Source organism: Onychomys torridus, chromosome 8 (genome assembly GCF_903995425.1).
Source record: "Onychomys torridus chromosome 8, mOncTor1.1, whole genome shotgun sequence".
In the NCBI taxonomy this organism is placed as follows: domain Eukaryota; kingdom Metazoa; phylum Chordata; class Mammalia; order Rodentia; family Cricetidae; genus Onychomys; species Onychomys torridus.
Genome location: NC_050450.1, coordinates 37796202 through 37818913, shown reverse-complemented (window position 1 = coordinate 37818913; position 22712 = coordinate 37796202). Strand labels below are relative to the sequence as shown.

The 22712-nt window shown below is 40.7% G+C and overlaps 2 protein-coding genes and 1 pseudogene across 2 annotated transcripts; all 3 read right to left on the bottom strand.

Moving 5' to 3' along the window:
• Positions 1-1088: 1088 nt before the first annotated feature.
• Positions 1089-1375, bottom strand: LOC118588649 (annotated as a pseudogene).
• An 8648-nt stretch (positions 1376-10023) lies between these two features.
• Positions 10024-10959, bottom strand: LOC118589793 (olfactory receptor 10-like). Its single transcript, XM_036197369.1, has one exon. The coding sequence runs from the start codon at positions 10957-10959 to the stop codon at positions 10024-10026; it is 936 nt and encodes a 311-aa protein (XP_036053262.1).
• A 10160-nt stretch (positions 10960-21119) lies between these two features.
• Positions 21120-22055, bottom strand: LOC118589909 (olfactory receptor 10-like). The gene has a single exon (XM_036197600.1). It carries the CDS (start codon positions 22053-22055, stop codon positions 21120-21122), a length of 936 nt encoding a protein of 311 aa, XP_036053493.1.
• Between the last annotated feature and the right edge of the window lie 657 nt (positions 22056-22712).

Below are 22712 nucleotides of genomic sequence, written 5' to 3'. Positions count from 1 at the left end.
TAATCAGCTCCAAATAATGTATGTGCTAATCCTAGCCATCACCAGATGTTACAGTTATTATTTAGTGGATGGTCTGAACACATTAGACAGAATATAAACTGTTATACAAGTTCTTGGCTGTACATGGAGTAGAACATTGACGAAACATCTAGAATCAAAGCATAGTAAAATTGAGAAACTATCTTTAAACATTGTTCCTGGGAAACAGGTATTCCTAATTAAGCCTTAGAACCTGAAAAGGGAATGTTTAAGGATAAGTGTAATCATTAGTAGAAAAGAGTAAAGTTGCGTCCTGTAGAAAAGTCATGAATTTGCCTTGTTCTTTTCCTACAGGCACAACACAGAACAACTGATTATATTACAGGAAGGCAAATGTCACTCTCCAAGAACACTTGAAAAAAGAGTGAAGGTTTCCAAAAGTAGTTTGCCTGGAAAGGAAGTGATATTAAGGCAACACTGAAGCTTCTTCTCTCTCAAAGGGTGCAAGATGCCTGTCCAGGATATGACAAAATGTTTCTGCATAGATCAAAGGTTGTGTTGGTGTTTTGGTGTGTTCCAGTCAGAACTAGTGGTCTCTAATTTTATACTTTTACTTATATTTAAAAAATTTTGTTTCCTGCCACTGATCTATTTCCTTCCTAACCAACTTTGTTGTTTGACCTTGTTTGTCTTGAAGTGGTTAAGTAGGGATCAAAACATCCTTCAACCCATTCTCCATTCCTAACTGCTATGCTAAAAAGTTAGTCACTGTCTGATCTGGGTGCTATTCCTTCTGCACTATAGAGCACATGGCTTCCTATAGTATTCCAAGAGTCTTTAGGAAAATCTGCCGCAAGACTTGTCTATCAAATATCCAGTAGCAACCCATAGAAATTTCTACTATAAGACCAAGAAAGCATATAGATTGAAGTCAACATAATTGACATTCAAAGACTGAAATAACACATTCCTTGCTTTCTTTTTTTTAATTTTAATTTTTTATTCTTTACATTCTGTACAGACAGGTAAAATAAAATGAAACAAATGTGCAAAGTGTTGATGATTCACTGTCAATGAAAAAACACCAACTACTATAAAAACAGGCCAACTTATGAGAGAACCAAAAGGTAGAAGAAAACATTTTTACATCTATGAAAAGAACTGTTTCTCTTCTGTGTACTTATACAGAGCACATTGTTTCTTGGAATAAATGTACCCCTATGTCTATTCAGCCATCCACTGACATACATTTTTGTCTAGAGTCCAGTGCTTTCTTCATGTAGCCCAGGCAGGTCAGGACCTCTCAGTAGTCTACAGCAGAATTTCATTTTACTATAACCAACTGTCCAGTGATTTGCTTTAAGAAGCCACTACGGGTTTGCTTCTGCAGACTCATTTTTAACTAATTGAGATCCAGAGCTCTCAGAGGCCAGGCCTCCTTGGACCCCTAGTTTGTTAATCTGGCTCTGTTTATTCGAATTCTACAAAGGAATTGGTATTTGTGTGTGTTATTGGAGATTGAAGCCAGGGTCCTATACACACTAGGTAAATATTCTCTACCTCCAGCCTCCAAAGTAATTATATCAATCGCCAGTATATTAGTGATCAATATTAACCATGGCATTTTGATGTGTTAGCACAATTGTTTAAGCATTTATTACAAAGGCTTTTTTCCCCTGCTACTTAAAAACACTATAAAAGGATGATAGATTGAGCAAATAGCCTGTAGAATATGCTGTCACCTGAAAGTGTGACTCACTTTAAATAAAGTTGTAGTAACTGTATTTTGAGTATTTTTATTTAAAAAGGTGACTGGAAAATTTAAGTAGTCATTACTAAAATAAGCAGAGTCAAACCTTTAATCCAAGGATTCAATACCCAGCACCGATTACGCTCTGTCTTTTATTATAACAGATTTAAACTTGTCTTATCTTTGCAAACTGTTCTATCTGGGCTGTGACTAGGTGGCAAAATGAAAGTAGAAACACTAACGTCAGTGTGCAAAAGGTTATTAGCAAAACCTTACCTATGATACATTTAAATCTTAATTTTGCTCTTCTAGGGAAATGCTAAAAGCCTCAATTAGTTTAAGATAAGACTTGTGAGCTGATTCTTAGTACATTCTTTGAAAAGAATGATGCTGACAATCAGTTACAATTACTAAGCAAAAGGAGATTATTACTATTTATCTCTGATACACATTCCTTATTTTCATCGTGAGTGTCTCAATCTGGAAGAGGTTCCATCCTGTTGTCTACTGCTCTAAGAATTTTTTTGATATATTTCAACAACTCTGACAGGACCTCTATTCTTTGTCTTTTGGATCTGGTGTTTGGAATTTCCTTGGCTATCAAAGCTTTGGTATTGTATTATCTGTTATAGAAGGGAATTCTAAGTGTTAATTGCCCAGTGTAACATCTCTTATTTTCTGTATTTTGACTGTGTAACCTTAGGAGCTCACCCAGTCAGCACTTACCTGGAGTTCAAAACCTTCAACAGTTCTGTTGACTGCAAAGGAGAAATGATGCCCACAAGAGACTGGTGATAGCTACAGATGTCTGAAAGTTGGTTTGGAAGAACTCAGCTCAGAACTTCTGTCTCAGAGAAATCATGTTAGAAAATGATCCTCCCTCAGCAGCACACAATGCTGATACTCCATGCCTTAGAGGTGAGAGCCACGAAGATGGAGAGCCCATCAGCCTCCTTCTGATCTCAAAACTAGGCTGGAACACTGCGACACCATTTCTTGACTGTGTATTCATATGTGCATCCTTTGGTGACAATGGTAAGGAGAATGAGTTGATAAGTGTATGTGGTCTTGGAGACTGCTGGGATCCATTGCACTACTTATAATTAGCAGAATGGGCCTCTAAGATTGGCCCTGCAATTTCTCTGTTCTCCCTATTCCCCACGCTCTGCCCGGCTAATTTGTCTCACTAATTATTCTCAAAATACAACTTCTTCCTTGATCATGGGACTCTGTAGTCTGATATACATTCTACCTCCCTACTTTGATCCCAATCCTACTAGACCTTCACCAATCAGACCAAATGCCATGTCTCACTTGAGGCCTGCCATGTTCATGACACTTTAAATCTGTTTCTTCCCTGTACCCTTCATGTAGTGCTCATATATTCCCAGATATGTTTACGAATAGGAATGGATCCAACTCATTACTTTTGCTGGGGAGTACAGTACTTCCATTTTTCTGTAAGATGTGTAATATATTAATATTCATTGTTTTGTGTCTTGTTTTTATTTATAATAATCTTACAAATTCATACATTCACTTAAAATAATATACTGAATCTCAAAAAATCAAAAAAATAATGTACTGAAAAATAATACTCTTTCATACTATGGGAAATAAAAAGTCAATACACAGTTACCTATAGTCACTTAAAGAACCATAATATGACTTAAGTAAATAGCTTTGCTGTTACTAACCTTGTGATCTGACATGCTTGAGCCTTAGTTTCCCCACCTGTAAGATGATGTTACCATGACCTACCTTGAACCACTGTTTGTGGATTCCTGGTATATGGCAGATAGTCACTCAGTGATAGTACTAATGTAATATTATTTTTTAGACCTCCACTTTGACTGAAAGGAGAACAAAAATGTGATCTCTGATTCAAGGAAGTTCATATTCATTACATATACAGTGTTCTGTCTGCTTGTATGCTTGCTGTATGCTTGCAGGCCAGAAAAGGGCATCTGGTCTCTTCATAGATGGTTGTAAACCACCATGTGGTGCTGGGAATTGAACTCAGGACCTCTGGAAGAACAATCAATGCTCTTAACCTCTGAGCCATCTCTCCAGCCTGGAAGTTCATATTCAAAGGAAAAGAGAAGCTCACAAATAACAGCTAGGAAACAGGAAAAAATATATATTAGGCTTTCTATTGGTGAACTAATGTGCTTTTTTTTTCATTTTTCTTTATTAAGAAATTTTCTTGGAGCTGGAGGTGTCCAATTGTCAAGAAAGAGGAGGGACTGTAAGAGTGTGAATTGTTGAGACCAAGATTGGAAAAAGCACAGGGATAAATAGCCAAAAGAATGGAAGCACATGAATTATGAACCAAAGGCTGTGGAGCTCCCAGCTGGATCAGGCCCTCTGGATAAGTGAGACAATTGAATAGCTTGATCTGCTTGGGAGGCATCCAGGCTGTGGGACCTGTCCTTAGTGCATGAGCTGACTGTTTGGAACCTTGGGCTTACACAGGGACACTTTGCTCAGCCTGGAAGGAGGGGACTGGACCTGAATCCACCAGGTTTAAATAAATCCCCAGGGGAGTCTTGGCCCTGGAGGAGATGGGAATGGAGGGGAGGGGATGGGGAGAAGGTAGGGGTTGGGGCGGGAGGGGGGAGGACAGGGGAACCCATGGCTGATATGTAAAATTAGTGCACAAATATAATAATAAAAAAAAATCCAATCCAAAAAAAAAAAAAAGAAATTTTCTACTCACTCCACAATACTATCCACAGATTCCCCCTTCCTCCTTCCTCCCACCCCAGCCCTCCTTCCCAAGCCACTCCACATCCCCACATCCCCCAAATCAAGGTCTCCCATGGGGAGTAAGCAGAGCCCAGCACACTGAGCATAGGCATGTCCAAGCCCCTTCCCACTGCACCAAGGCTGTGCAAGGTGTCACACCACAGGCACCAGATTACAGAAGCCTGCCCACAGACCAGGGACAGATCCCGGTTCCCCTGCCTGGGTGCCCCCACCCCCCAAACAGTTCTAGTCAAACAACCATCTTCCGTATCCAGAGGGCCTCATCCAGTCCCATGGGGGCTCCACAGCCACCAGTCCACAGTTCATGGGCTTGTCGAGATCATGATGGGAAGACATGCAGAGATGACTGGCCACACTAGTGGAACTAATGGGTTTTTATGGGCACTACTAACAGGAGTATGGGTGAGGACTTACTTCCAGGAGCAGGGATGACTCAAAATCAGCTGAATAACTGAGAAGCCCACATCAACACCTTACGAAAGCGACAAGCCTGGAGTACTCTCCACAGGTGCAGCCGGCTCCACAGACCCTAGGACCTCTTCTCTCCACACTGGCTGGTCAGCGTTCTCCTTGGCAGAGTTATCCTGTAGAAGGCTTTCTTTATGACTCCTTTTATTGTATCTGGGCTATCAGACTGCAGTCGGTGCTGCCCACATTCAGGACTGGTCTTAATAGACACAGCCAGAGCTTTACAAATCTCCCAAGTGTGTCTCAATCCAATCAAGATGACAATCAAGATTAACAACTACCAAACGAGCTTTACAAATGATGTAGAAAAACTTCCCCGGGTAGAATATGATTATATTTTTTATTAGTTGTGCATAATGGGAGGTTTTGGAGAGTCTGGTAGATTTTTTTTAATATAGCAAAGTTTTGTTTACAACATAATTAGCAAGTACTGATTTTAATAGTTTTGTTAAGATGTAATTAACCACAATGGGGTGTGTGGTTCAGTGGATAGCATTGTTGCTGTGCAAGTGTGGGGTACTGAGTTTGGATACCCAAAACCTGTGTAGAAGCTGGAAAGGGATGGTGACTAACTATAACCCAGGTACTCAGAAGACAGAGATGGGCTATGGGGCAAATTGGATGTTTTGATTAACTCAATCTGTGGGTTTTGAGTTTGATTGAGAGACTCAATATGTATGGTTAAGGGGCTTTAGACACGGCCTAGCAATTAAGAGGCTTGCTGCCTTTGCAGAGTGTTGTGGGATATTCACCAGAGAAGATTGCTCGGATATGATGTGGTGGTTTGAAGGGAAATGACCCCCAAAGAGAGTAGCATTATTAAGAAGAGTGGCCTTGTTGGAGGAAGTGTGTCACTGTGGGGGTGGGCTTTTAGGTGTTTGCTCAAGCTTTCCTCAGAGTGACTGTCAGTCAAATTCCTGATGCCTGCAAGATATAGCATTCTCAGCTACACCACCACGTCTGCCTGCATGCAACTAGGCTCCCCACCATGACAATAATGGACTGAACCTCTGAAACTGTAAGCGAGTCACTCCAATTAAATGTTTTACTTTAAAAGAGTTGCCATGATCATGGTCTTTTCACAGCTAAGACACATGGATTTAAACCAATAGAAAGTCTTTATTAGCCAGTCAGCGACTACATTGGGCATTTCTCAGGATAAGCTTTGAAGCACAAAAGCCATGCTCTGGGTTGGCGTATTTCAGTTAACAAGAACAGTTAACCAGAAGTGGAAATACAGAAGCCAAAAAGCAAGGTTAGTACAGTTAGAGACTTTCCCAGAACTGTGTGGACTTTGACGAATCAGGTCTTTGTTTCCATTTTGGCTGGTGGTGCTGTCTACATGCTCAGTTTGTGCTTCTGTCCTCAAGTGAGTTGTGCTAAGGTCTGGGGCCTGTTACACAGAGAATCTAAGTTCAGTCTCCAGCACCCACATTGAGTGGTTCAAACCCACCTATAACTCCATCTCCAGGAGATCCCAACTCATCTTCTGGCCTCAGGTACCTGCACATAACATGCACATACATAACAGATACATACAAAGATACATAAATGAAAATAAAACAAACAAAAATAGAGAGCAATTGAAGAATATACCCAATGCCATCTTTGAGCCTTGTGCACACACACACACACACACACACACACACACACACACACGCATGATTACCTGCATACACACACGTGTACCCATACCTTTAGAAACATGCGTACATGCACATATACTCTATATACACCATATATTGAAGTATTTCACTAAAGTATTTCATTTGCTTTCCTTGCAATTACAGGAACTATACTCATGTAAAACTCAACCCTGAGTTGAACATGATTTCACTAGCTCCTTTATTGTTCACCATGCACACAGAATAATTCATCTATGAAACAGTTGCATACACGTGAAGTATACAATTCAGAATAAAGTGACTTAATAGTCTTTTAAAAATACTTCATTTATTTAATTGTATTTGACGTATATAGGTGTTTCGCCTGCATGTTTGCTGGTGCGTCATGTGTGAAGTGCCAGCAGAGGCCACAAGAGGGCACTGAATTCACTAGAATTGGAGTTACAGATGGCGGGGAGCTGCCATGCAGGTGCAGGCAATCAAACCCAGGTCGATTGGAAGAGCAGCCAGTGCTCTCAGCTCTTGAGCCATCTTTCCAGCCCCTGACGTAATGTTCTTTCAAAAAAGATTTATTTATTTATTTATTTATTTCCCACCGAAATAATCAAGAAAGTTTTGATAGTGGTTTGTTATCAGCTTGGTAGAATTCAGCAGTGTCTGGTACTGGTTATTTCTTTGCTGAGATGCTTTTTAAATCACTTATTTAATCTCAAGGATTGTGATTGTTCCATCGAAGCTTTACATTTCTTTATGATTCAGTCTTGTTAAACTGAATGGAGTCAAGCACTTGTCCACTTTGTCTGTGTCATTGAGCGCATTGGTTTACTGTTTCTCAGCGAGATCTCCAGTAGTCTTTGCATTTCCACGGCGTCTGCTGCAATGGTATTAATTGTTCAGTCTTTTCTTTCTTTTTTTCTAGCCAAGGTGTCTTAGTTAGGGTTTCTATTGCTGTGAAGAGACACCATGAAAATGACAACTCTTATAAAGGAAACCATTTAATTGGGGAAGCTTAAAGTTCAGAAGGGCCGACAGTCCATTATCATCACAGTGTGGAGCATGTCAGCATGCAGGCAGACATTGTGCTGGCTACATCTTGATCAGAAGGCAAGAGGAAGTGGTCTGTGACACTGAGAGAAGCTTAAGAAAAAGAGACCTTAAAGCCTGTCCCCACAATTCTATATTTCCCTCAATAAGGCCACATCTATTTTAACAAGCCCACACCTCCTAATAGTGTCATTCCCTATGAGCTTATGGGGGCCAATTACATTCAAACTACCACACAAGAGTTTGTAATTTTGTTATTTTTAATAGCCAGCTTTTCATTTTGTTGACCACTCCTATATATGCATGATCATATATAGAAAAAACATTATATATATATATGTCTAAGATTGGCTTAATTTTCAATATAATTATCTCAGGTTGCATTCATTTTCTTTCTGCAAATGACATGGCTTTGCTGTTTGTGGCAAAAATCATTTAGCCACTGTTTTGAGTGAGAAGGTCTATGGCTGCCCAGGGGTTAGTGGTTTCCATGGAGATGGCATCTGTATCCCACAAGACATAAATTGCAAAAGCAATGGCTGTGTGTGCCCAGCTATACCAATTGCTTCACTGGGGTAATGCTATCTTTAAATGATCATCTCTCTTTACTGACTGTCAAATAAAGGAGTAATGCACTAGTCACAAAACTTTATTTAATCCTCCTTTCTCTGTTAAGTATGTATATATGCCATAATTGTTTAAACAGTATAAAAGGATGCAAGAGAAAGCATTTGTTTCAGGTATATGGTTAGTGATTATCTTGAGCTAAAGAGGTGTAAAAGTGTGGATGGCTGAGTAGTAGCTAAGGAAGTAGGATCAGAAGTATAATAGGACAGGTCCAAATTCATTTAATGCTTAGGTAACCTGAAGTAAGTTATAAAAAAATTACTTGAACTTTAGTGCATTAATCAGTAAAACTAATGCAATAATGGGGAGAGGGACTATATCTACTTAAAATGTTGAAGTACTAAGTGTGACAATGTAGTTCACTGTTCAGCATGGATTTTTGACACAAGAGGTTCAAGAAATGGAAGCAATGATCACATTGCCTTATACATTCACTTTATACGAAGAACAAAAGCATGCACACTGATGGCAGAATGTTCATAATTCGGAAGAATGCAGAAGCCAGGTCAGAAGAGAGCAGGGAGAATTTGTGATGCACTTTCTGCTCCCATTTAGTTCCTTTCCAACTTTCCACGCTCACTCCTCTACTATTAAGCTTTCACTCTTGAGACTGGCTGGACATCTCAGTGACACAGGGACACATTTTCTAGTGTGGTGATTTACAAGCTTGGATACCCAGGACCTTGAAAAAAAGTGTGATGGGGGAGGGGAATCCTTCTCAGAAAAAGGGAACCATATGGGCAATGGTATGGGTTGGCTTGGGGTTACAAAAAGTGTCTCAGGCTCATGTCATGTGAGCATGGATAAGTTACTTAACAACTCTGAAGCTTAGTTTAAGCATGAATTGCTGGTGGTTATATGTAGCTCTCACAGTTAATTTACAAGGATATCTATTCTTTGATCTGAGCCATCATTTAAGTACCCGAAAAGGAACAGTGGTGGTAGGATGTGAAGGCTCCATCCCTCCTGCCTACGTTAACTCCTCCCTCTCTGCGTCCACTAGTGCCACTTTCATTTTTTTCTCTTTGTTATCCCGCTTTCTCCATGCTCATTGTTTTTATAATCATTTCTAGTCTCTTCTCTTGTCAATGAAAAATATCTTCACCATGGCAACAAACAAACCTGTTGGGCCCATCTGAGAAGGTTTCGATGCTCTTCTTATTTGGTGCTGTTCCACAGATTCTGTTATTTTCTGTAAGTACTAGTGAAGTGACATCATGTCTAAAATCTATTCTGATGATGTATATCCGACCACAGTCTCCTTTTTCCCCTCTGGCAATAGTGAGCACTAAAAAAACTAAAAAGGCAGAGGTGACCTAAGCCCTAATGTACGGAAGGATGCAGCCAACTAGTTAGAAAACCAGTGATGAACAATGTTCAATACCTATGGACAAAGTAATATCTACACAACATACAATGGGAATCACCGGCTTTGGAAAAGGGGTGTCTCATTCAATTAAGTCTTCCCTCATACTCAGAAATTCCTAAACACCTGTGCTGGTCTGCCATGTGGTGAGAACAGACCATCTTCTCAAACATTTCTGTACAATGTTTAAGCTAAATCAGCTTTGACCCCCTTCTTTCAAGGGCTGTACACACTAACAGAGAAAGAAGCTAAAGAGATCTTGACGTTCACCTCCCAAAGAGGAAAGCAACAAAATTCTGAGACTTGCTGAAGGAGATTTCATAGTCAGCAGAACAGGATGAACTTAATGATATGAGAGCTATCACAGAAAGTTGTAGTGGCCCTATTTTCTTCCCCTACCCCGAGTCTGTGCCTCTCCTTAGCACTTTCCTCAGAGCCCCCTTCACATCCTTGTTCCTCAGGGTATAAATCAGAGGGTTGAGCATGGGGGTGATGATAGTATAAAAAAGGGCAACAAACTTTCCGTTGCTCTCAGAATAGCTTCCCTTGGGCTGTAAATATGTGTAGATGGCTGAGCCATAAAACAGAGAAACCACCAGGAGGTGGGACCCACAAGTCCCAAAAGCTTTTCTTTGTCCAGCCATTGACTTGATCTTCAGCACTGCCCTGGCAATCTGTGCATAGGAGCCCAGAATTAGTGCTGCAGGGAAAACCAAGATTATAGCTCTGGCCACAAACATCTTGACCTCGGTCCCTCCCGTGTCCTCACAGGCCAACTTCAGGAGAACAGGCATCTCACAGAAGAAGTGATTCAATTGGTGTCCACAGAGTGGCATGGCCATCATGAGTCCTGTCTGAATCAAAGAGTTCAAGAAGCCTCCTACCCATGAGGCAATCGCCAACGCCTGGCAGAGAAGGGGGTGCATGGTGGTCGTGTAGTGCAGGGGACGACACACAGCAGCATAGCGGTCAAAGGCCATGACTACCAAGAGCACACACTCAGTAGAGCCCAGAGCAAGAGATATGAGCAGCTGGGCCACACACCCACCATAGCTGATGGTCCTGTCAAGTCCATGAAGGTTGATTAGGAGCCGGGGCACAGTGCTAGTGGTGTAGCAGAGGTCCAGGAAGGAGAGGTGTGACAGGAAGAAGTACATGGGAGTGTGTAGTCGAAGGTCCATTTGGGAGAGGGCAATGATGGCAGTGTTGCCAAAAAGAGTTAGAGAGTAGAAAATTGAAATAAAGACAAAAAGAAAGAGTTCCATCTGTGGCCAATCTGAGAAGCCCACCAAAATGAAGCTCCCTCCTAAACTGTCATTGAAACTGTCCATAGCCTTTTATGTGCACAAGCAGCAGGGGACAATTTAATGTCCACTATGAAGGATGCTAATCTAAACAACATTTCCAGTATTCCCTTAGTTTTCCTAAACCAGGCACTTTGATTTTCATTTATTTGCTCAGTTCCATCTGCCAAATAATCTTTCTCTCATTAGTACAGAGATAAGTGCATTAGGATGATAGGACATTTGTTTGGACCTTAGTCCTGTTGCTTGTGTATTCCAGAATTTTAGCCAAGTTTGTCAATCTTTGAATCTTGATACTTCCTTTACTGAAAGTAGAGTTGACACCCTGCCTCCCTAATAGAACTGACATTTGTATCCATTTTCACTATGGTGGAAACTGCATTTGAAAAATCGCATGCAGGACTGGTGTTCATCTAATTGGTAAAGGGTTTGGTTTTGAGTCCAAGAACTTCTAGAGTCAAGCAAAATAAATAAAAATTACTGGCGGTGCAAAAGTGCATGTGGTATTCTACAGTCTTCTCTTTTGTTCTCCATAGTCTATGAGGCACAGTTTCTGCCTATTAAGACTCAGGTCTAACCAGGCTGAGATCACAAGTTTGTTTCTCTTGTACATCTGTGACCTCCTGCTCAGTGTAAATGGTCAGTGTGCCAATGTGGGAGGCCTCGCTCATACCACTGCCATCTGATGGAAGAGATTAAGAAGAGTGGTGTTTCATCCTTTTAGGGGGAAATTATTTATAACAAATTTGTTTCTCTTCACGAATCATTGTGCTTGGTATGTATGATAACTTTTCAATCAACTTATCAATCCATTTTTGGACTTCCCAGGAGGAATTGTTCTCATCTCTCAAACCCAAAGTTCTTTGCATCAATATTCTCTAGACTCTATTGTATTCAATGACAATCTTTCACATCTCTTTGTTCCTCAAAAGCTCAGAATTCCTGGGTGCCAGACAACACAGACTTTAAAAAGACATGTCTTCCCTTAAACATATTAACATTATTAATATTGACAAGTGCTAAATTACTGTTACTTTCATCCAGGGCATGTAGAAGATGTTAAATACTTTTTTGTGTGAAACATTTGATTTGTTCTTCAAGTCTCATGAATTATTCCTTCAGGAAACCTAAGAATTAATCATGAACACACTTCAATGAATTATGGTAGTGGAATATGCATAAAATTGCTTGTGTTTAAAGGTTAATATTTCTTGTGGTAAAAATATAAAAGGTATATGAAAAAGTTTATCACAAAGAAAGAAATCAGTGATTTACAGAAGTTTCACCTCTGCTTAATATGAGAAATGATGCCAACTTCATATATTGCCCTTTCATTAAATCTGTATTAGAAGGTCACTAACAGCACCATGATAGATCAATGCTGCAAGAAATGCATTTGAGTATCACACTTGAGCCCCTTTGGAAAAAATGGAGAAAATATAAATTATAATGACCAAGTGTTAATATACATGTTTTTAAAATCAGCACATGCAAGATCATTTTTAATGGAGATTAAGTGCTCTGATGCATTCTTAAGTTATGAAGGATGTGTCATATATACTTTGAACACTGGTGTATCCTGCCAATATTCTTTAAAGACCATCCAACTGGATCTGTTGAATTTATTCAACATTTTACCCTCATCTCACAGTGCAGTGTTGGATGGATGAAAGTCTCTCAATGAACATTATTGGGTGAATTAATGAGTGTGTTCCATACCTTGGTACTGTGTATGATACACCCAAATATCTCAGATATATTTATTTTCTGTGCATTAATAAAGAATCAACACTGTCCTATTCTCATTTAGTGATATGCTAGATGCTAGTCACTCATGCAGTACATTTTAATCTCAATCATATTCATACTATCATGGAGACACTCTTAACATACCTACAATTCAACAAAATGTCAAAAAGAATTATTCTATGAAAATTCCTGAAATCCCAATCCCCAAAGATTTTAACACAATGTAACCAAGAGCTAGATGATATCAAGTGCCTTCCATAGTCTCTAAAAACAACACTGAAAAGGCATTGAACTGAGGTTCAGAACCTCTGCTGGACAAGTACAGAACTGAGGGGACCATTTGGCAATGCTTTATTTTAAAAGTGGAAACTAGAACGTGACCTGGAGTACAGTGGCCAGAGAGTCAGAGTGAGGAAGTAGTGTCCACTTGACTGATGGATTTTAGCAAATGCAAGCTAAAATTCAATAAAAATGGTGGTACAGAACCTTCAAAAACTTTAGTTTTGGAGGAAATCCCAAAATAATTTTTTATTCGTGTGCAGATTTTCAAATCAAAGCTTGCTGAGTGAAGCCCCGGACTAACTTTCTTATCCACAATATACTGCTCTGTTTCTCTTTCCATGCCTCATTTCCCATTTCTGTCTTCACAGGGATTTTTCTTCGACTCAACTATTTATTTGTTGACTATTTTCTGGATTATATCTTTAGTCTTCTACTTTCCTATGAATCTACTTATGAAAAAAGCTCAAGTTTTTATGGTCTCCCTGACAAAATAAGATTATAAAGTTGACTTTATTCAGACTTAAAATTGTAGTGCCTGGAGTCATTACTGGCGACATACCTGGAAACAGATGCACGAGACTGCCTGATATACCCTTGTGCCTACAGGCTCAGACTTGTTCCAGTTTTGAACAGGTCTGTAGGTATAAACTGACATTGATTGAGGCTTGTGTGGACAGCAGGGTGTAGAAGTCGCCCTACTTCCCTGGAATCTGATCTTTGTAACTGGAATCTAGTATGCAATGAGAGTCAATACATTGATTGTAAGTTGAAGTTTCTTTCATCTCTGCCCCACTGTCTTGACTTCCATCTGCCACACAAAGACTTTGAGTCACTTCTCTGGGAGAATGGGTCTGCCGTTCTAACCTCCTGGGCTCAAGAAAGGAAAATACTGCCATGTAAGCTCAGATCCAAGTGACAGCTTAAAATTTCTGCTTCATTTCACATTGCCTGAATATTGTATTTCAGTGAAGATGAAAATTATGCTTATCTGACATATCACCATTCCATGGTGACTTGCGTCTCCATCCCACCCATTCACAAATAGCTTTCTTATATTTTTGGTTGTGAGCCATCTCTCCAGCCCCACAAATAGCTTTCTACAACTTCATCCTGAAATAAAAATACGGTTCCTGGCAGTCAGATAGAACAGGATGCATTAAGTCCTGGTGGTAGGTTGCTTTAAAACTCTGACAGCAGATCAAAGGCATGTAAACATCCTCAATGAGGAGCAGTGATCTAAATAGAGTTTTTAGATTGGAAAGCAAGTGTACATTGTTTAAAACCTGACACACAGAGAAAGCACCTAACTCTCTTTGTTCTTAAAAGGTCCAACCTCAGACCAACTGGTGACATTTCCAAGAAGGTAGATTGTGGCTTAATACGAGCCGAACTGAAGAAAGAGCAAAGTGACCTAAAAATACACCATTGTGAAAGGAGGGGATTCTCCTGTAACCTGAAAAGGTGCCTGCTCACTCAAAGGGAAGGATTTGATCAGAATATTGTAAAAAGGTTCCTGCATCATCCTGGATAATGAACTGAAACATTGCAGAATACTTTCCAGCCCTGATATTTGTTTTGTATGTATTTTAAAAGATTATTTCTTGTACCAAATCTCTTTGGGCCACACAAAGCATTTTTTATATCATTTACATATTTTGTTTTTACCTATAGAAAAGTCAATGATTATCTGTGTTCAGCTTTCTTTGTGCCTGTGTGTGTGTGAGTATGTGCATGGACCACTGTGTCTATGCATAATCTCCATAATTAATTTATTGGTCAGGACTCATGTTTTAAAATATTTTCCTCCCCCTCCCTTTTTTTTGTTTTTGAGACAGGGTTTCTCTGTGTAGTTTTGGTGCCTGTCCTGGATCTCGCTCTGTAGACCAGACTAGCCTCAAACTTACAGAGATCTTCCTGCCTCTGCCTCCCAAGTGCTGAGATTAAAGGTGTGCACCACTGCTGCCTGGCTGAAAATTTTTTCCAACAGCACATGTTATTTCATCTTCCATGCTAGTCCACTAATTTGATATTGCCAGACTGTAGTGGAACCCCATTCAAACCATTCCATTTAATCTTCTGTCTAGGCAAAGGGTGGAGGGCTCTCAGGAATTCTTTCCTGATTACCTTCACTGTGAACTGTGAATTTTAAAATCGATTCTAAGTTCTCTTCTTCCTTTTATGCCACACAGGAAGCTATCTCCATCAGTGTCTGGGAAATGAACTCACTATCAAACCTTACCAGGCACCAAAGCAGCCTCCTGCCCAACGTGTTAATCTATAGGCTCAATAAGTTTCTGATCTGTATATTGCCCCTTCACACTAAGACCACACAGCTTTATTTAGGGTGACCTCCAATACTATTAAATAATCCAGACAACACGATTACATTGGCAGTATACTGCTACAAAATCAGGGTTTGAATCCAGCCAGCTTTTTTGACATGAAAGACTAAACTAACAAATTGCTTATTTTCTGTCTCCATCTAAGGATGAGTTCCCTCTCACTGTCTACGCTTCCAGCAAGTCTTCCTAGTTTTGAAATTTGAAATTTTGTTATGTTTTATGTGTTCAGGTGAGAGGACAGATGCCAATAAGGACTATAGATAACAAAATATGCTTTTTCATAAATTTAACCTTTCTATGTGCTCAAACCAGGCAACCAGCAGAGTGGAACCCAGAGCCAACTGCCTAGTGGAATATTGTCATATTTTGATTTTAGAATGTGAATTCTGAGCATCTCACTCAATTGTCACTCACCTAGAGCTCCAGAAGAGAGAACCATGTCATTTATCACCCTCAATTCTGTTGGCTTGTGAAACACATCTGAGACTATCTGTATCTTGAGAGGTTCAAGGCAGACTTGTTTCTTTGAGGTGCTGGTCCATTTTGGGGGCCTATAGAAGTCTTAGGACAGGGCTCCCATCCTGGAGAAGTCATGACTATGCATAGTTCTGATCGGAAGAGAGGTAATTGAGCCTCCTAACCTAGAAGGTAGAGGCATCCCCCCTGTGCAGCCAATGTTTATCCTAACTGACTGAGACTGGGTAGGACCTGGTGCTTTATCAAAATACCTTTGGACTTTAAGGATATCTAGATATCTCCTGACCCTCGGAGTGTGAACACCTCACTCAGTTCTGTCCTGGGGGCATTTTGTATTCCTCCTGACAAAAAAAAAAATTGTTCATCAAGTATGGCCTTGGAGACCTCTGTGTCCCAAAGTGGCAATTATAACCAATTGGCAGACTCTCAAAGACCTGCTGTATAGCCTTGAGTTCCGCCGATTCTCTATGCTGCCGCCCAAGCCAAACAGATCCAGTCAGTGTCTTCACAAATTACCCTTACTTACTCATTAGACTCCTCATAATGAGATTCTTCGTAGTTCCTGTGCTTTGGTTCAAGTCCTGACATCAGTAAGACCAAATTCGGTATCTCCTGTGGAATTTTGCCATACACCTGAACTCATTTCTTCCTATGGACTCCTCAGACGACGACACTTGTTCTCCCCATGCGTGAAAGTGATCTAACTAAACATTTATTTCCTTGGTGGAAAAGCCTGAGGGTTTTCATGTGCGTCACAACCAATCTTTACTATATCACTGTTCCTTCTTTTTATTCTGTTTTACCCACAATAAACCTGAAAAATCATTACTTTCTTTGGTAGCATTCTCAGGCAGAATAAAAGGAGATTCTAAAGGGGTCACATGTTATCTACTACTGTGGAAAACCAGGGCACTGAAAAACCTGCCCTCAACAGGTTCTAAGCAAGCACGACTTTGCTGTCTCTGCAAAGAGGAAAACCACAAAAGTGGAAAAGTCACTCTCTTCAGCTCTAGTAATGGCTGCCCTTGAAGACAGAGGATGCTGGAGGTTTCCCAGTGAAAGCCCTTTAAGCCTAAGGACGACCATTATGATCCCCCAGGTGACTCAACACCACAAGTACAAATATGAATTTTTGTTTAGATAAGAAGGCTTCCTTCTCTGTCTTGATTTGGATCATGTAGTAACTAAACAATTCACCAAATCTTACAGTATAGTAAAAATTAGTTTTCTCCAATGGAGTCTCACTGGGTATACAAACCACACTTAAGGGCAGGCGTCATGCCCAGCAGTAGATGGCCAACATAAGATGAACTTAGTGGTATTTTGTCCCATAATGGTTTGTTTTGGGCTGTTTTTTTTTTAAACCATACCTTTGCAGTTTTGTGTTTTTACAGGATTTCTCTGTGGCAGGTGTGTGTGTCTGCATCTTTACGTGTTTCTTCTGCTTCCCCCCTGTTTATTTAGTTTCCATCTGGTTTACTTGTCTGTTTGCTTAGTTTCCTAGTGAGAGAAATAAAGGGTGTGGATTTGGGTGGGTGGGGAGGATCTGGGAGGAGTTCCAGGGAGGGGAAACCATGATCAGAATACATTGTATGAAACAAAATCTATTTTCAATAAAAAATATCTTTTTGCAAAAAGATGAGAACCAATACAGAGATTCACAACTATTCAGTGTGCAGTGACTGAGAGACTGTGGAGTGCTCATCTCTAAATGGGACATTTCTATTAAGCCCTCTCCCCATAAAGCTCAGTTATCATTGCAGGAGAAGGTGTAGGAAGTTTGTAAGAGCCAGAGGCAGTGGACACCGGCCGTGAAATAGTATTTTTTGGGCATGGCAGTGCTATTGCACATCTGTGGTCACTCTGGCTGTGACCACATGCTCAACCTAAACAAGATCAGATCAACCCACGTCCCGGGATGGAAGAGGGAGGGCTCATCAAGTCCCACCACTAGCTGAGGAGCTGTTGACAATGGACAATTCCTGGTGGAGTAAGTGCCAGTTTTCTTCAAAGATGTGTCCCTGGAGAGGCTCCACATGCTCTCACAGATGGTCCTGTGCACACATCCATAAAGGCAGCTAAGTGGACGCAGTGGGTTCAAAAACAAAAGCATGTGAAATTGGAAGGGAAAAGTGGTAGGTAGCAGGGGAGGAGTCAGAGGGAAGGGTTGAGGCAGGAGTTTATCCAAACACATTATATGTATAGATGAATTCTCAAACAACAGAAGGAAAATTTAAAAGTTCATTACATCTTTGATAGCAAAATTTTAAGGAGCAAAAAGGAGTTATTAACCTTGTCATAAACTTTGGCCTTGAGAAATCTTGTTTTACAAAAATCTTTTGCACTCTAAGTGGCAAGACAATGAGATGTGATATTGGAAGTCCTCACCCAAAAGTTAGAGAACATTCCCTGACTTGAATCTTACAACTCCAAGTGACTAGACTCTGTAGTATGGAATGTTGCTGGTCATGCATTGTAACCCATCTCCATTCCTATTGGATATGGTAGCTACATGCCTAGTATGACTTCTCACTCTAGTCCCTTATCCAAATGTCTCATGGATAGCCCATTTGTAATGGGACTTTATAAGCTCTTAATAATTACCCAAATGACTAACAACATGCAGGAAATTGCTGGTGGGTTCACCTCTCCTGATATGAACAATAATTCATAAAATTTTACAGTACATTGGACAACAATGGTTGACAGTATTTAATTGTACATTTCAAAACAGCTAGTTGAGATGACTATGATTGTTTTCAGAACAAAGAATAATAAATGTTTGAGGTGACATACATGCCAATTAGCCAAAGTGGTCATTGCACTTTGTATCTGTCTCTCATACCACACTCTAAAGCTACTGAAGGTCTTGATTAAGCTACCTCAAAATATAAAATAAAACAGAAACATTATTGGAATATAGATTACCTGAAGCTGAAATCATATGAGAAAATGTAACTTTAGGCATGCCTATGTAGTCTGCCTTTTCCTACAAGTAGGAAGCTATAATGATGATTTGACTTAGTCACAAAGACTAGTAATGTAGGGTTGTAATGAACCTGAATAAATGAACCAATGAAAGTAACATTCACCTTAAGTTTGTTTTACTACCTACAGGCATGTCTCTCAGTGAAATCTCTAGAATTTACTACTTTGTTAGAGATCCATTTGTTTCCTAGCCCTTTACAAATTTATTTGTTCTTTTCCTGAAAAGTATAAAACCAACTTGTTTCAGTATTTTTCTTGGAAAGTTACTCTCCTGTGAAGCTCTTCATGTATACATAAACTCATACAACTTACATGCTTTTCTCTTCAAAATCAGCTTTCTGTGAATTTGGATACTCTAGTCAGATAAAGAACCCACAGAAGAACCAACAGGTAGTCTCAGCAAATCACATCCTCCTCATTGACATTCACAATTACTATGTGTTAGTTAGATTATCTAAAATCAAAAATGATCTTCAAGATAAAAGTCATAACACAATCCCCCATAAAATCTTCTGAAAATTTAATATTCTTCCTTTTTTTTTCCAAGACAGGGTTTCCCTGTGTAGCTTTGCGCCTTTTCCTGGAGCTCACTTGGTAGCCCAGGCTGGCCTCGAACTTACAGAGATCCGCCTGGCTCTGCCTCCCAAGTGCTGGGATTAAAGGCATGCGCCATCACCGCCCAGCTTCTTCCCTTTTTTATATTAGTGCCTTCAATCTATTTGTGATATTGGAATAAGACTGTTAAAATTTATTCAGGAGGATACTCACATAAGATCTAAAGCTATACTGAGTGAAGTATCTCAGAACATGATCTCCTTATTTTCTCAGGAACAGGAAGAAACCATGAGAAAGCTTGAAAGGTAGTGAATGTCAGGAAAGTTAGAAACAGGCCTTAAGATGTTGGGAGGGCATCTATCATGTGGCAGCATCGGCAGTGGGAGGGATGTATTCCCTCACACCCAACAATGCCTGAGGCAGGTTGGGGAACTGGTCCTGAGGTCCAGAGAGTGGGAGAGCTGCCCTTGCCCACCACCAGCTGCAACACTTGGGAGAGCAGGCCCTGCTCCTTGCTTGGCCAGCATAGTAGAGACAATCCTGTTGGTAGTTGTTAGCATGGAGAGCTGTCCCCTTTACTTCCCTGTCATATGGCCCCATGGGCAGAGGGAGCTGTCTGTGTGCCCCGCCCCCTCCCAACAGAGATAGGTGGGAGAGCTGGCCCTGAGGTCATAAGACTGATAGAGGGGCCCTGCCCCTTATCTGCTGCAGTCCTCAGGAGAGTTGTACCTATGCCATGCCTGGGTAACAAAGTAGAGCTGGTCCTGATGGTCCAGGTGTGGGAGATCCAAACCTGAAGACTTGAAAGCAGAACTGGCCCTGCCCCTTGCTCATTGCTGCAAGGGGTAAACTCACCAGGGCACTGCAGGAGAGCTCACTCTGGTGGTGAGGACAAGGGAGATATGGCAGGCTGACTGACCCTGTAACTACCCAGACCCAGAATCAGGGTTATGGGTTGGCCCACCCCAATTTCCACTCCATCTGTGATCTTCTGAAGCACGTGAAGGGACCAGTCCTACAGACCCAAAGCTGCAGGATTTCCACAACATTGGGCAATCTCAGGATAACCAAGAGGAGTCCCAGTGAGGGCCCAGAATCGATAGTGTAGCAGAAACCAGAGGCTGTGAACCAGACCAATGACTCTTTGCAATGAACACTTGCAAGTAAAGGTATATGGATAAAGGGCTTAATGTGTGACTCACTGTGTCACACTACAGCTTCCATGATGAGGTTTCTTTTTTTTTTTTCTATTCTTTTTTCTCTTAAATTTTATTGGGTGGGCACTGAAAGGGCAGAGGGTGGATACACAGGGATAAGAAATGAATAGGATCATGATGCATGATGTGAAAGACACAAAGAACAAATAAAAAGAAAGTTAAAAAAAGATGTTGGGAGGGTGTGACCAGGGCCACAATTACTTAAAAAATAGATGGTAAACTAATGACATATGTTTAGGCACAGTGCCATCTGTGTTGGGAATAACTGACTTGATGAAAAGTAATGTCACATTGAATTATATCGACCATCACTGCCCCATATAACTATAGCCCATTACTACTTTCCAGTAGTAATTATTGTGGAAAATTGTGATATAAATAACACCTTACCCTGTTTTGCATGAAGACCCTGGATACTGACCTAAAAGCATCTCAAGAGATAGCCTCTTATAATGTACTCAAAAGGAAGGTTTAAAATCCTGAGAACTACTGGGCTGTTTGATGTGACCAATGATCAAGATGGGATTCTAGATATGAGAGCTACCACAGAAATTTTATGAGCTTTTCTCCTCACCTCTTACCCTGAGTCTGTACTTCTCCCTAGCACCTTCAGCAGAGCCCCCTTCACATCTTTGTTCCTCAGGGTGTAGATCAAAGGATTGAACATCGGGGTAACAATAGTATAAAACAGGGCAACAAACTTTCCCTTGCTTTCAGAATATCTGTGGACTGGTTGAAGATATGTATAAATACCTGAGCCATAAAAGAGAGACACCACCATGAGGTGGGACCCACAAGTCCCAAAAGCCTTTCTGCGTCCAGCCATTGACTTGACTTTTAGTACAGCCCGAGCAATGTGAACATAGGAGCCTAGAATCAGAACTGCAGGGCACACTAAGACAATTGTTCGAGCCACAAACATCTTAGCTTCTGTTCCTTCTGTGTCCTCGCAGGCCAACTTCAGGAATATGGGCATTTCACAGAAGAAGTGATTGATTTGATGGCCACAGAGTCGCATGGCCATCACAAGTCCTGTCTGAATCAGAGAGTTCACAAGGCCTCCTATCCAGGAGGAGAGGGCCAATGCCCTGCAGAGAAGGGGGTGCATGATGGTGGTGTAGTGGAGTGGGTTACACACAGCAGCATAGCGGTCAAAGGCCATCGCCACCAATATCAAACATTCTGTGGAGGCTAGAGCAAGAAATATGTACAGCTGGGACACACAACCTCCATAGCTGATGGTCCTGTCAAGTCCATGAAGGTTGATCAGGAGCTGGGGCACAGTGCTGGTGGTGTAGCAGAGGTCCAGGAAGGAGAGGTGTGACAGGAAGAAGTACATGGGAGTGTGTAGTCGAAGGTCCAGTCTTGCAAGAGCAATGATGATTGTGTTGCCAAAGATAGTCAGGGAGTAGAAAATCAAAATAGTGACAAAAAGGAAGACTTGTAACTGAGGCCAATCTGAGAAACCCACCAAAATGAAACTCTCTGGTGAAGTAGAGTTGTAGTTTCCCATGGCCTTTCAGAAGCACAAATACTAAAACTCAACTCATTATTTCCTATAAGGAGTATGGGTTAAAACACTACTCCTAGTATTCTACAAATACTCAGAAATCATGCTTGCCATCTTCTAATTTGCTATTCCATCCCATCAGTTCAGTCTTCTTTCTATTCTGTTCTTCAGATAGGAAAGCTCTGGTTCAAGGTGTTGTGGCCCTTGTTAGAACTCCAATCTAGCTGTCTGGATTTTTCCAGATAACTCAGTCCTTTGGGTCCGAGGCTTCTTTATCTAAAGGTAGAAATTCTATATTGCTCCCTGACAGCACTGAAATGCAGATCCAAATGCAGTCACGTGGAAACTGCATTATAAAAATATAATGTTGGCATTTGATAGCTGCTGGAAGCAAGAATCAGCGGGAGAATGAGTATTATTTAATAGTGTGGCCCCCTAATAGGTTGACCACACACCAGGGCAGACCCGTCTCTCAAGACTAGATGAACAACACAAACTGGACTGGATGGGGAAAGGAAAAAAAAAAAGAAAAAGAAGTCTCAAAGTTGGATGGAAGGTAGAGAAGGTAGATATGGGAGGTTTAGGGAAGGTGTGAATATGTTGAAAGTACAGTGTATAGAATGAAAATGTTGTTGATATTTAATGTAGGGTGCCTGATAA

Coding starts and splice junctions, on each gene's coding strand:
- LOC118589793 (XM_036197369.1), bottom strand. CDS start 10,959: ATGGACAGTTTCAATGACAGTTTAGGAGGGAGCTTCATTTTGGTGGGC.
- LOC118589909 (XM_036197600.1), bottom strand. CDS start 22,055: ATGGGAAACTACAACTCTACTTCACCAGAGAGTTTCATTTTGGTGGGT.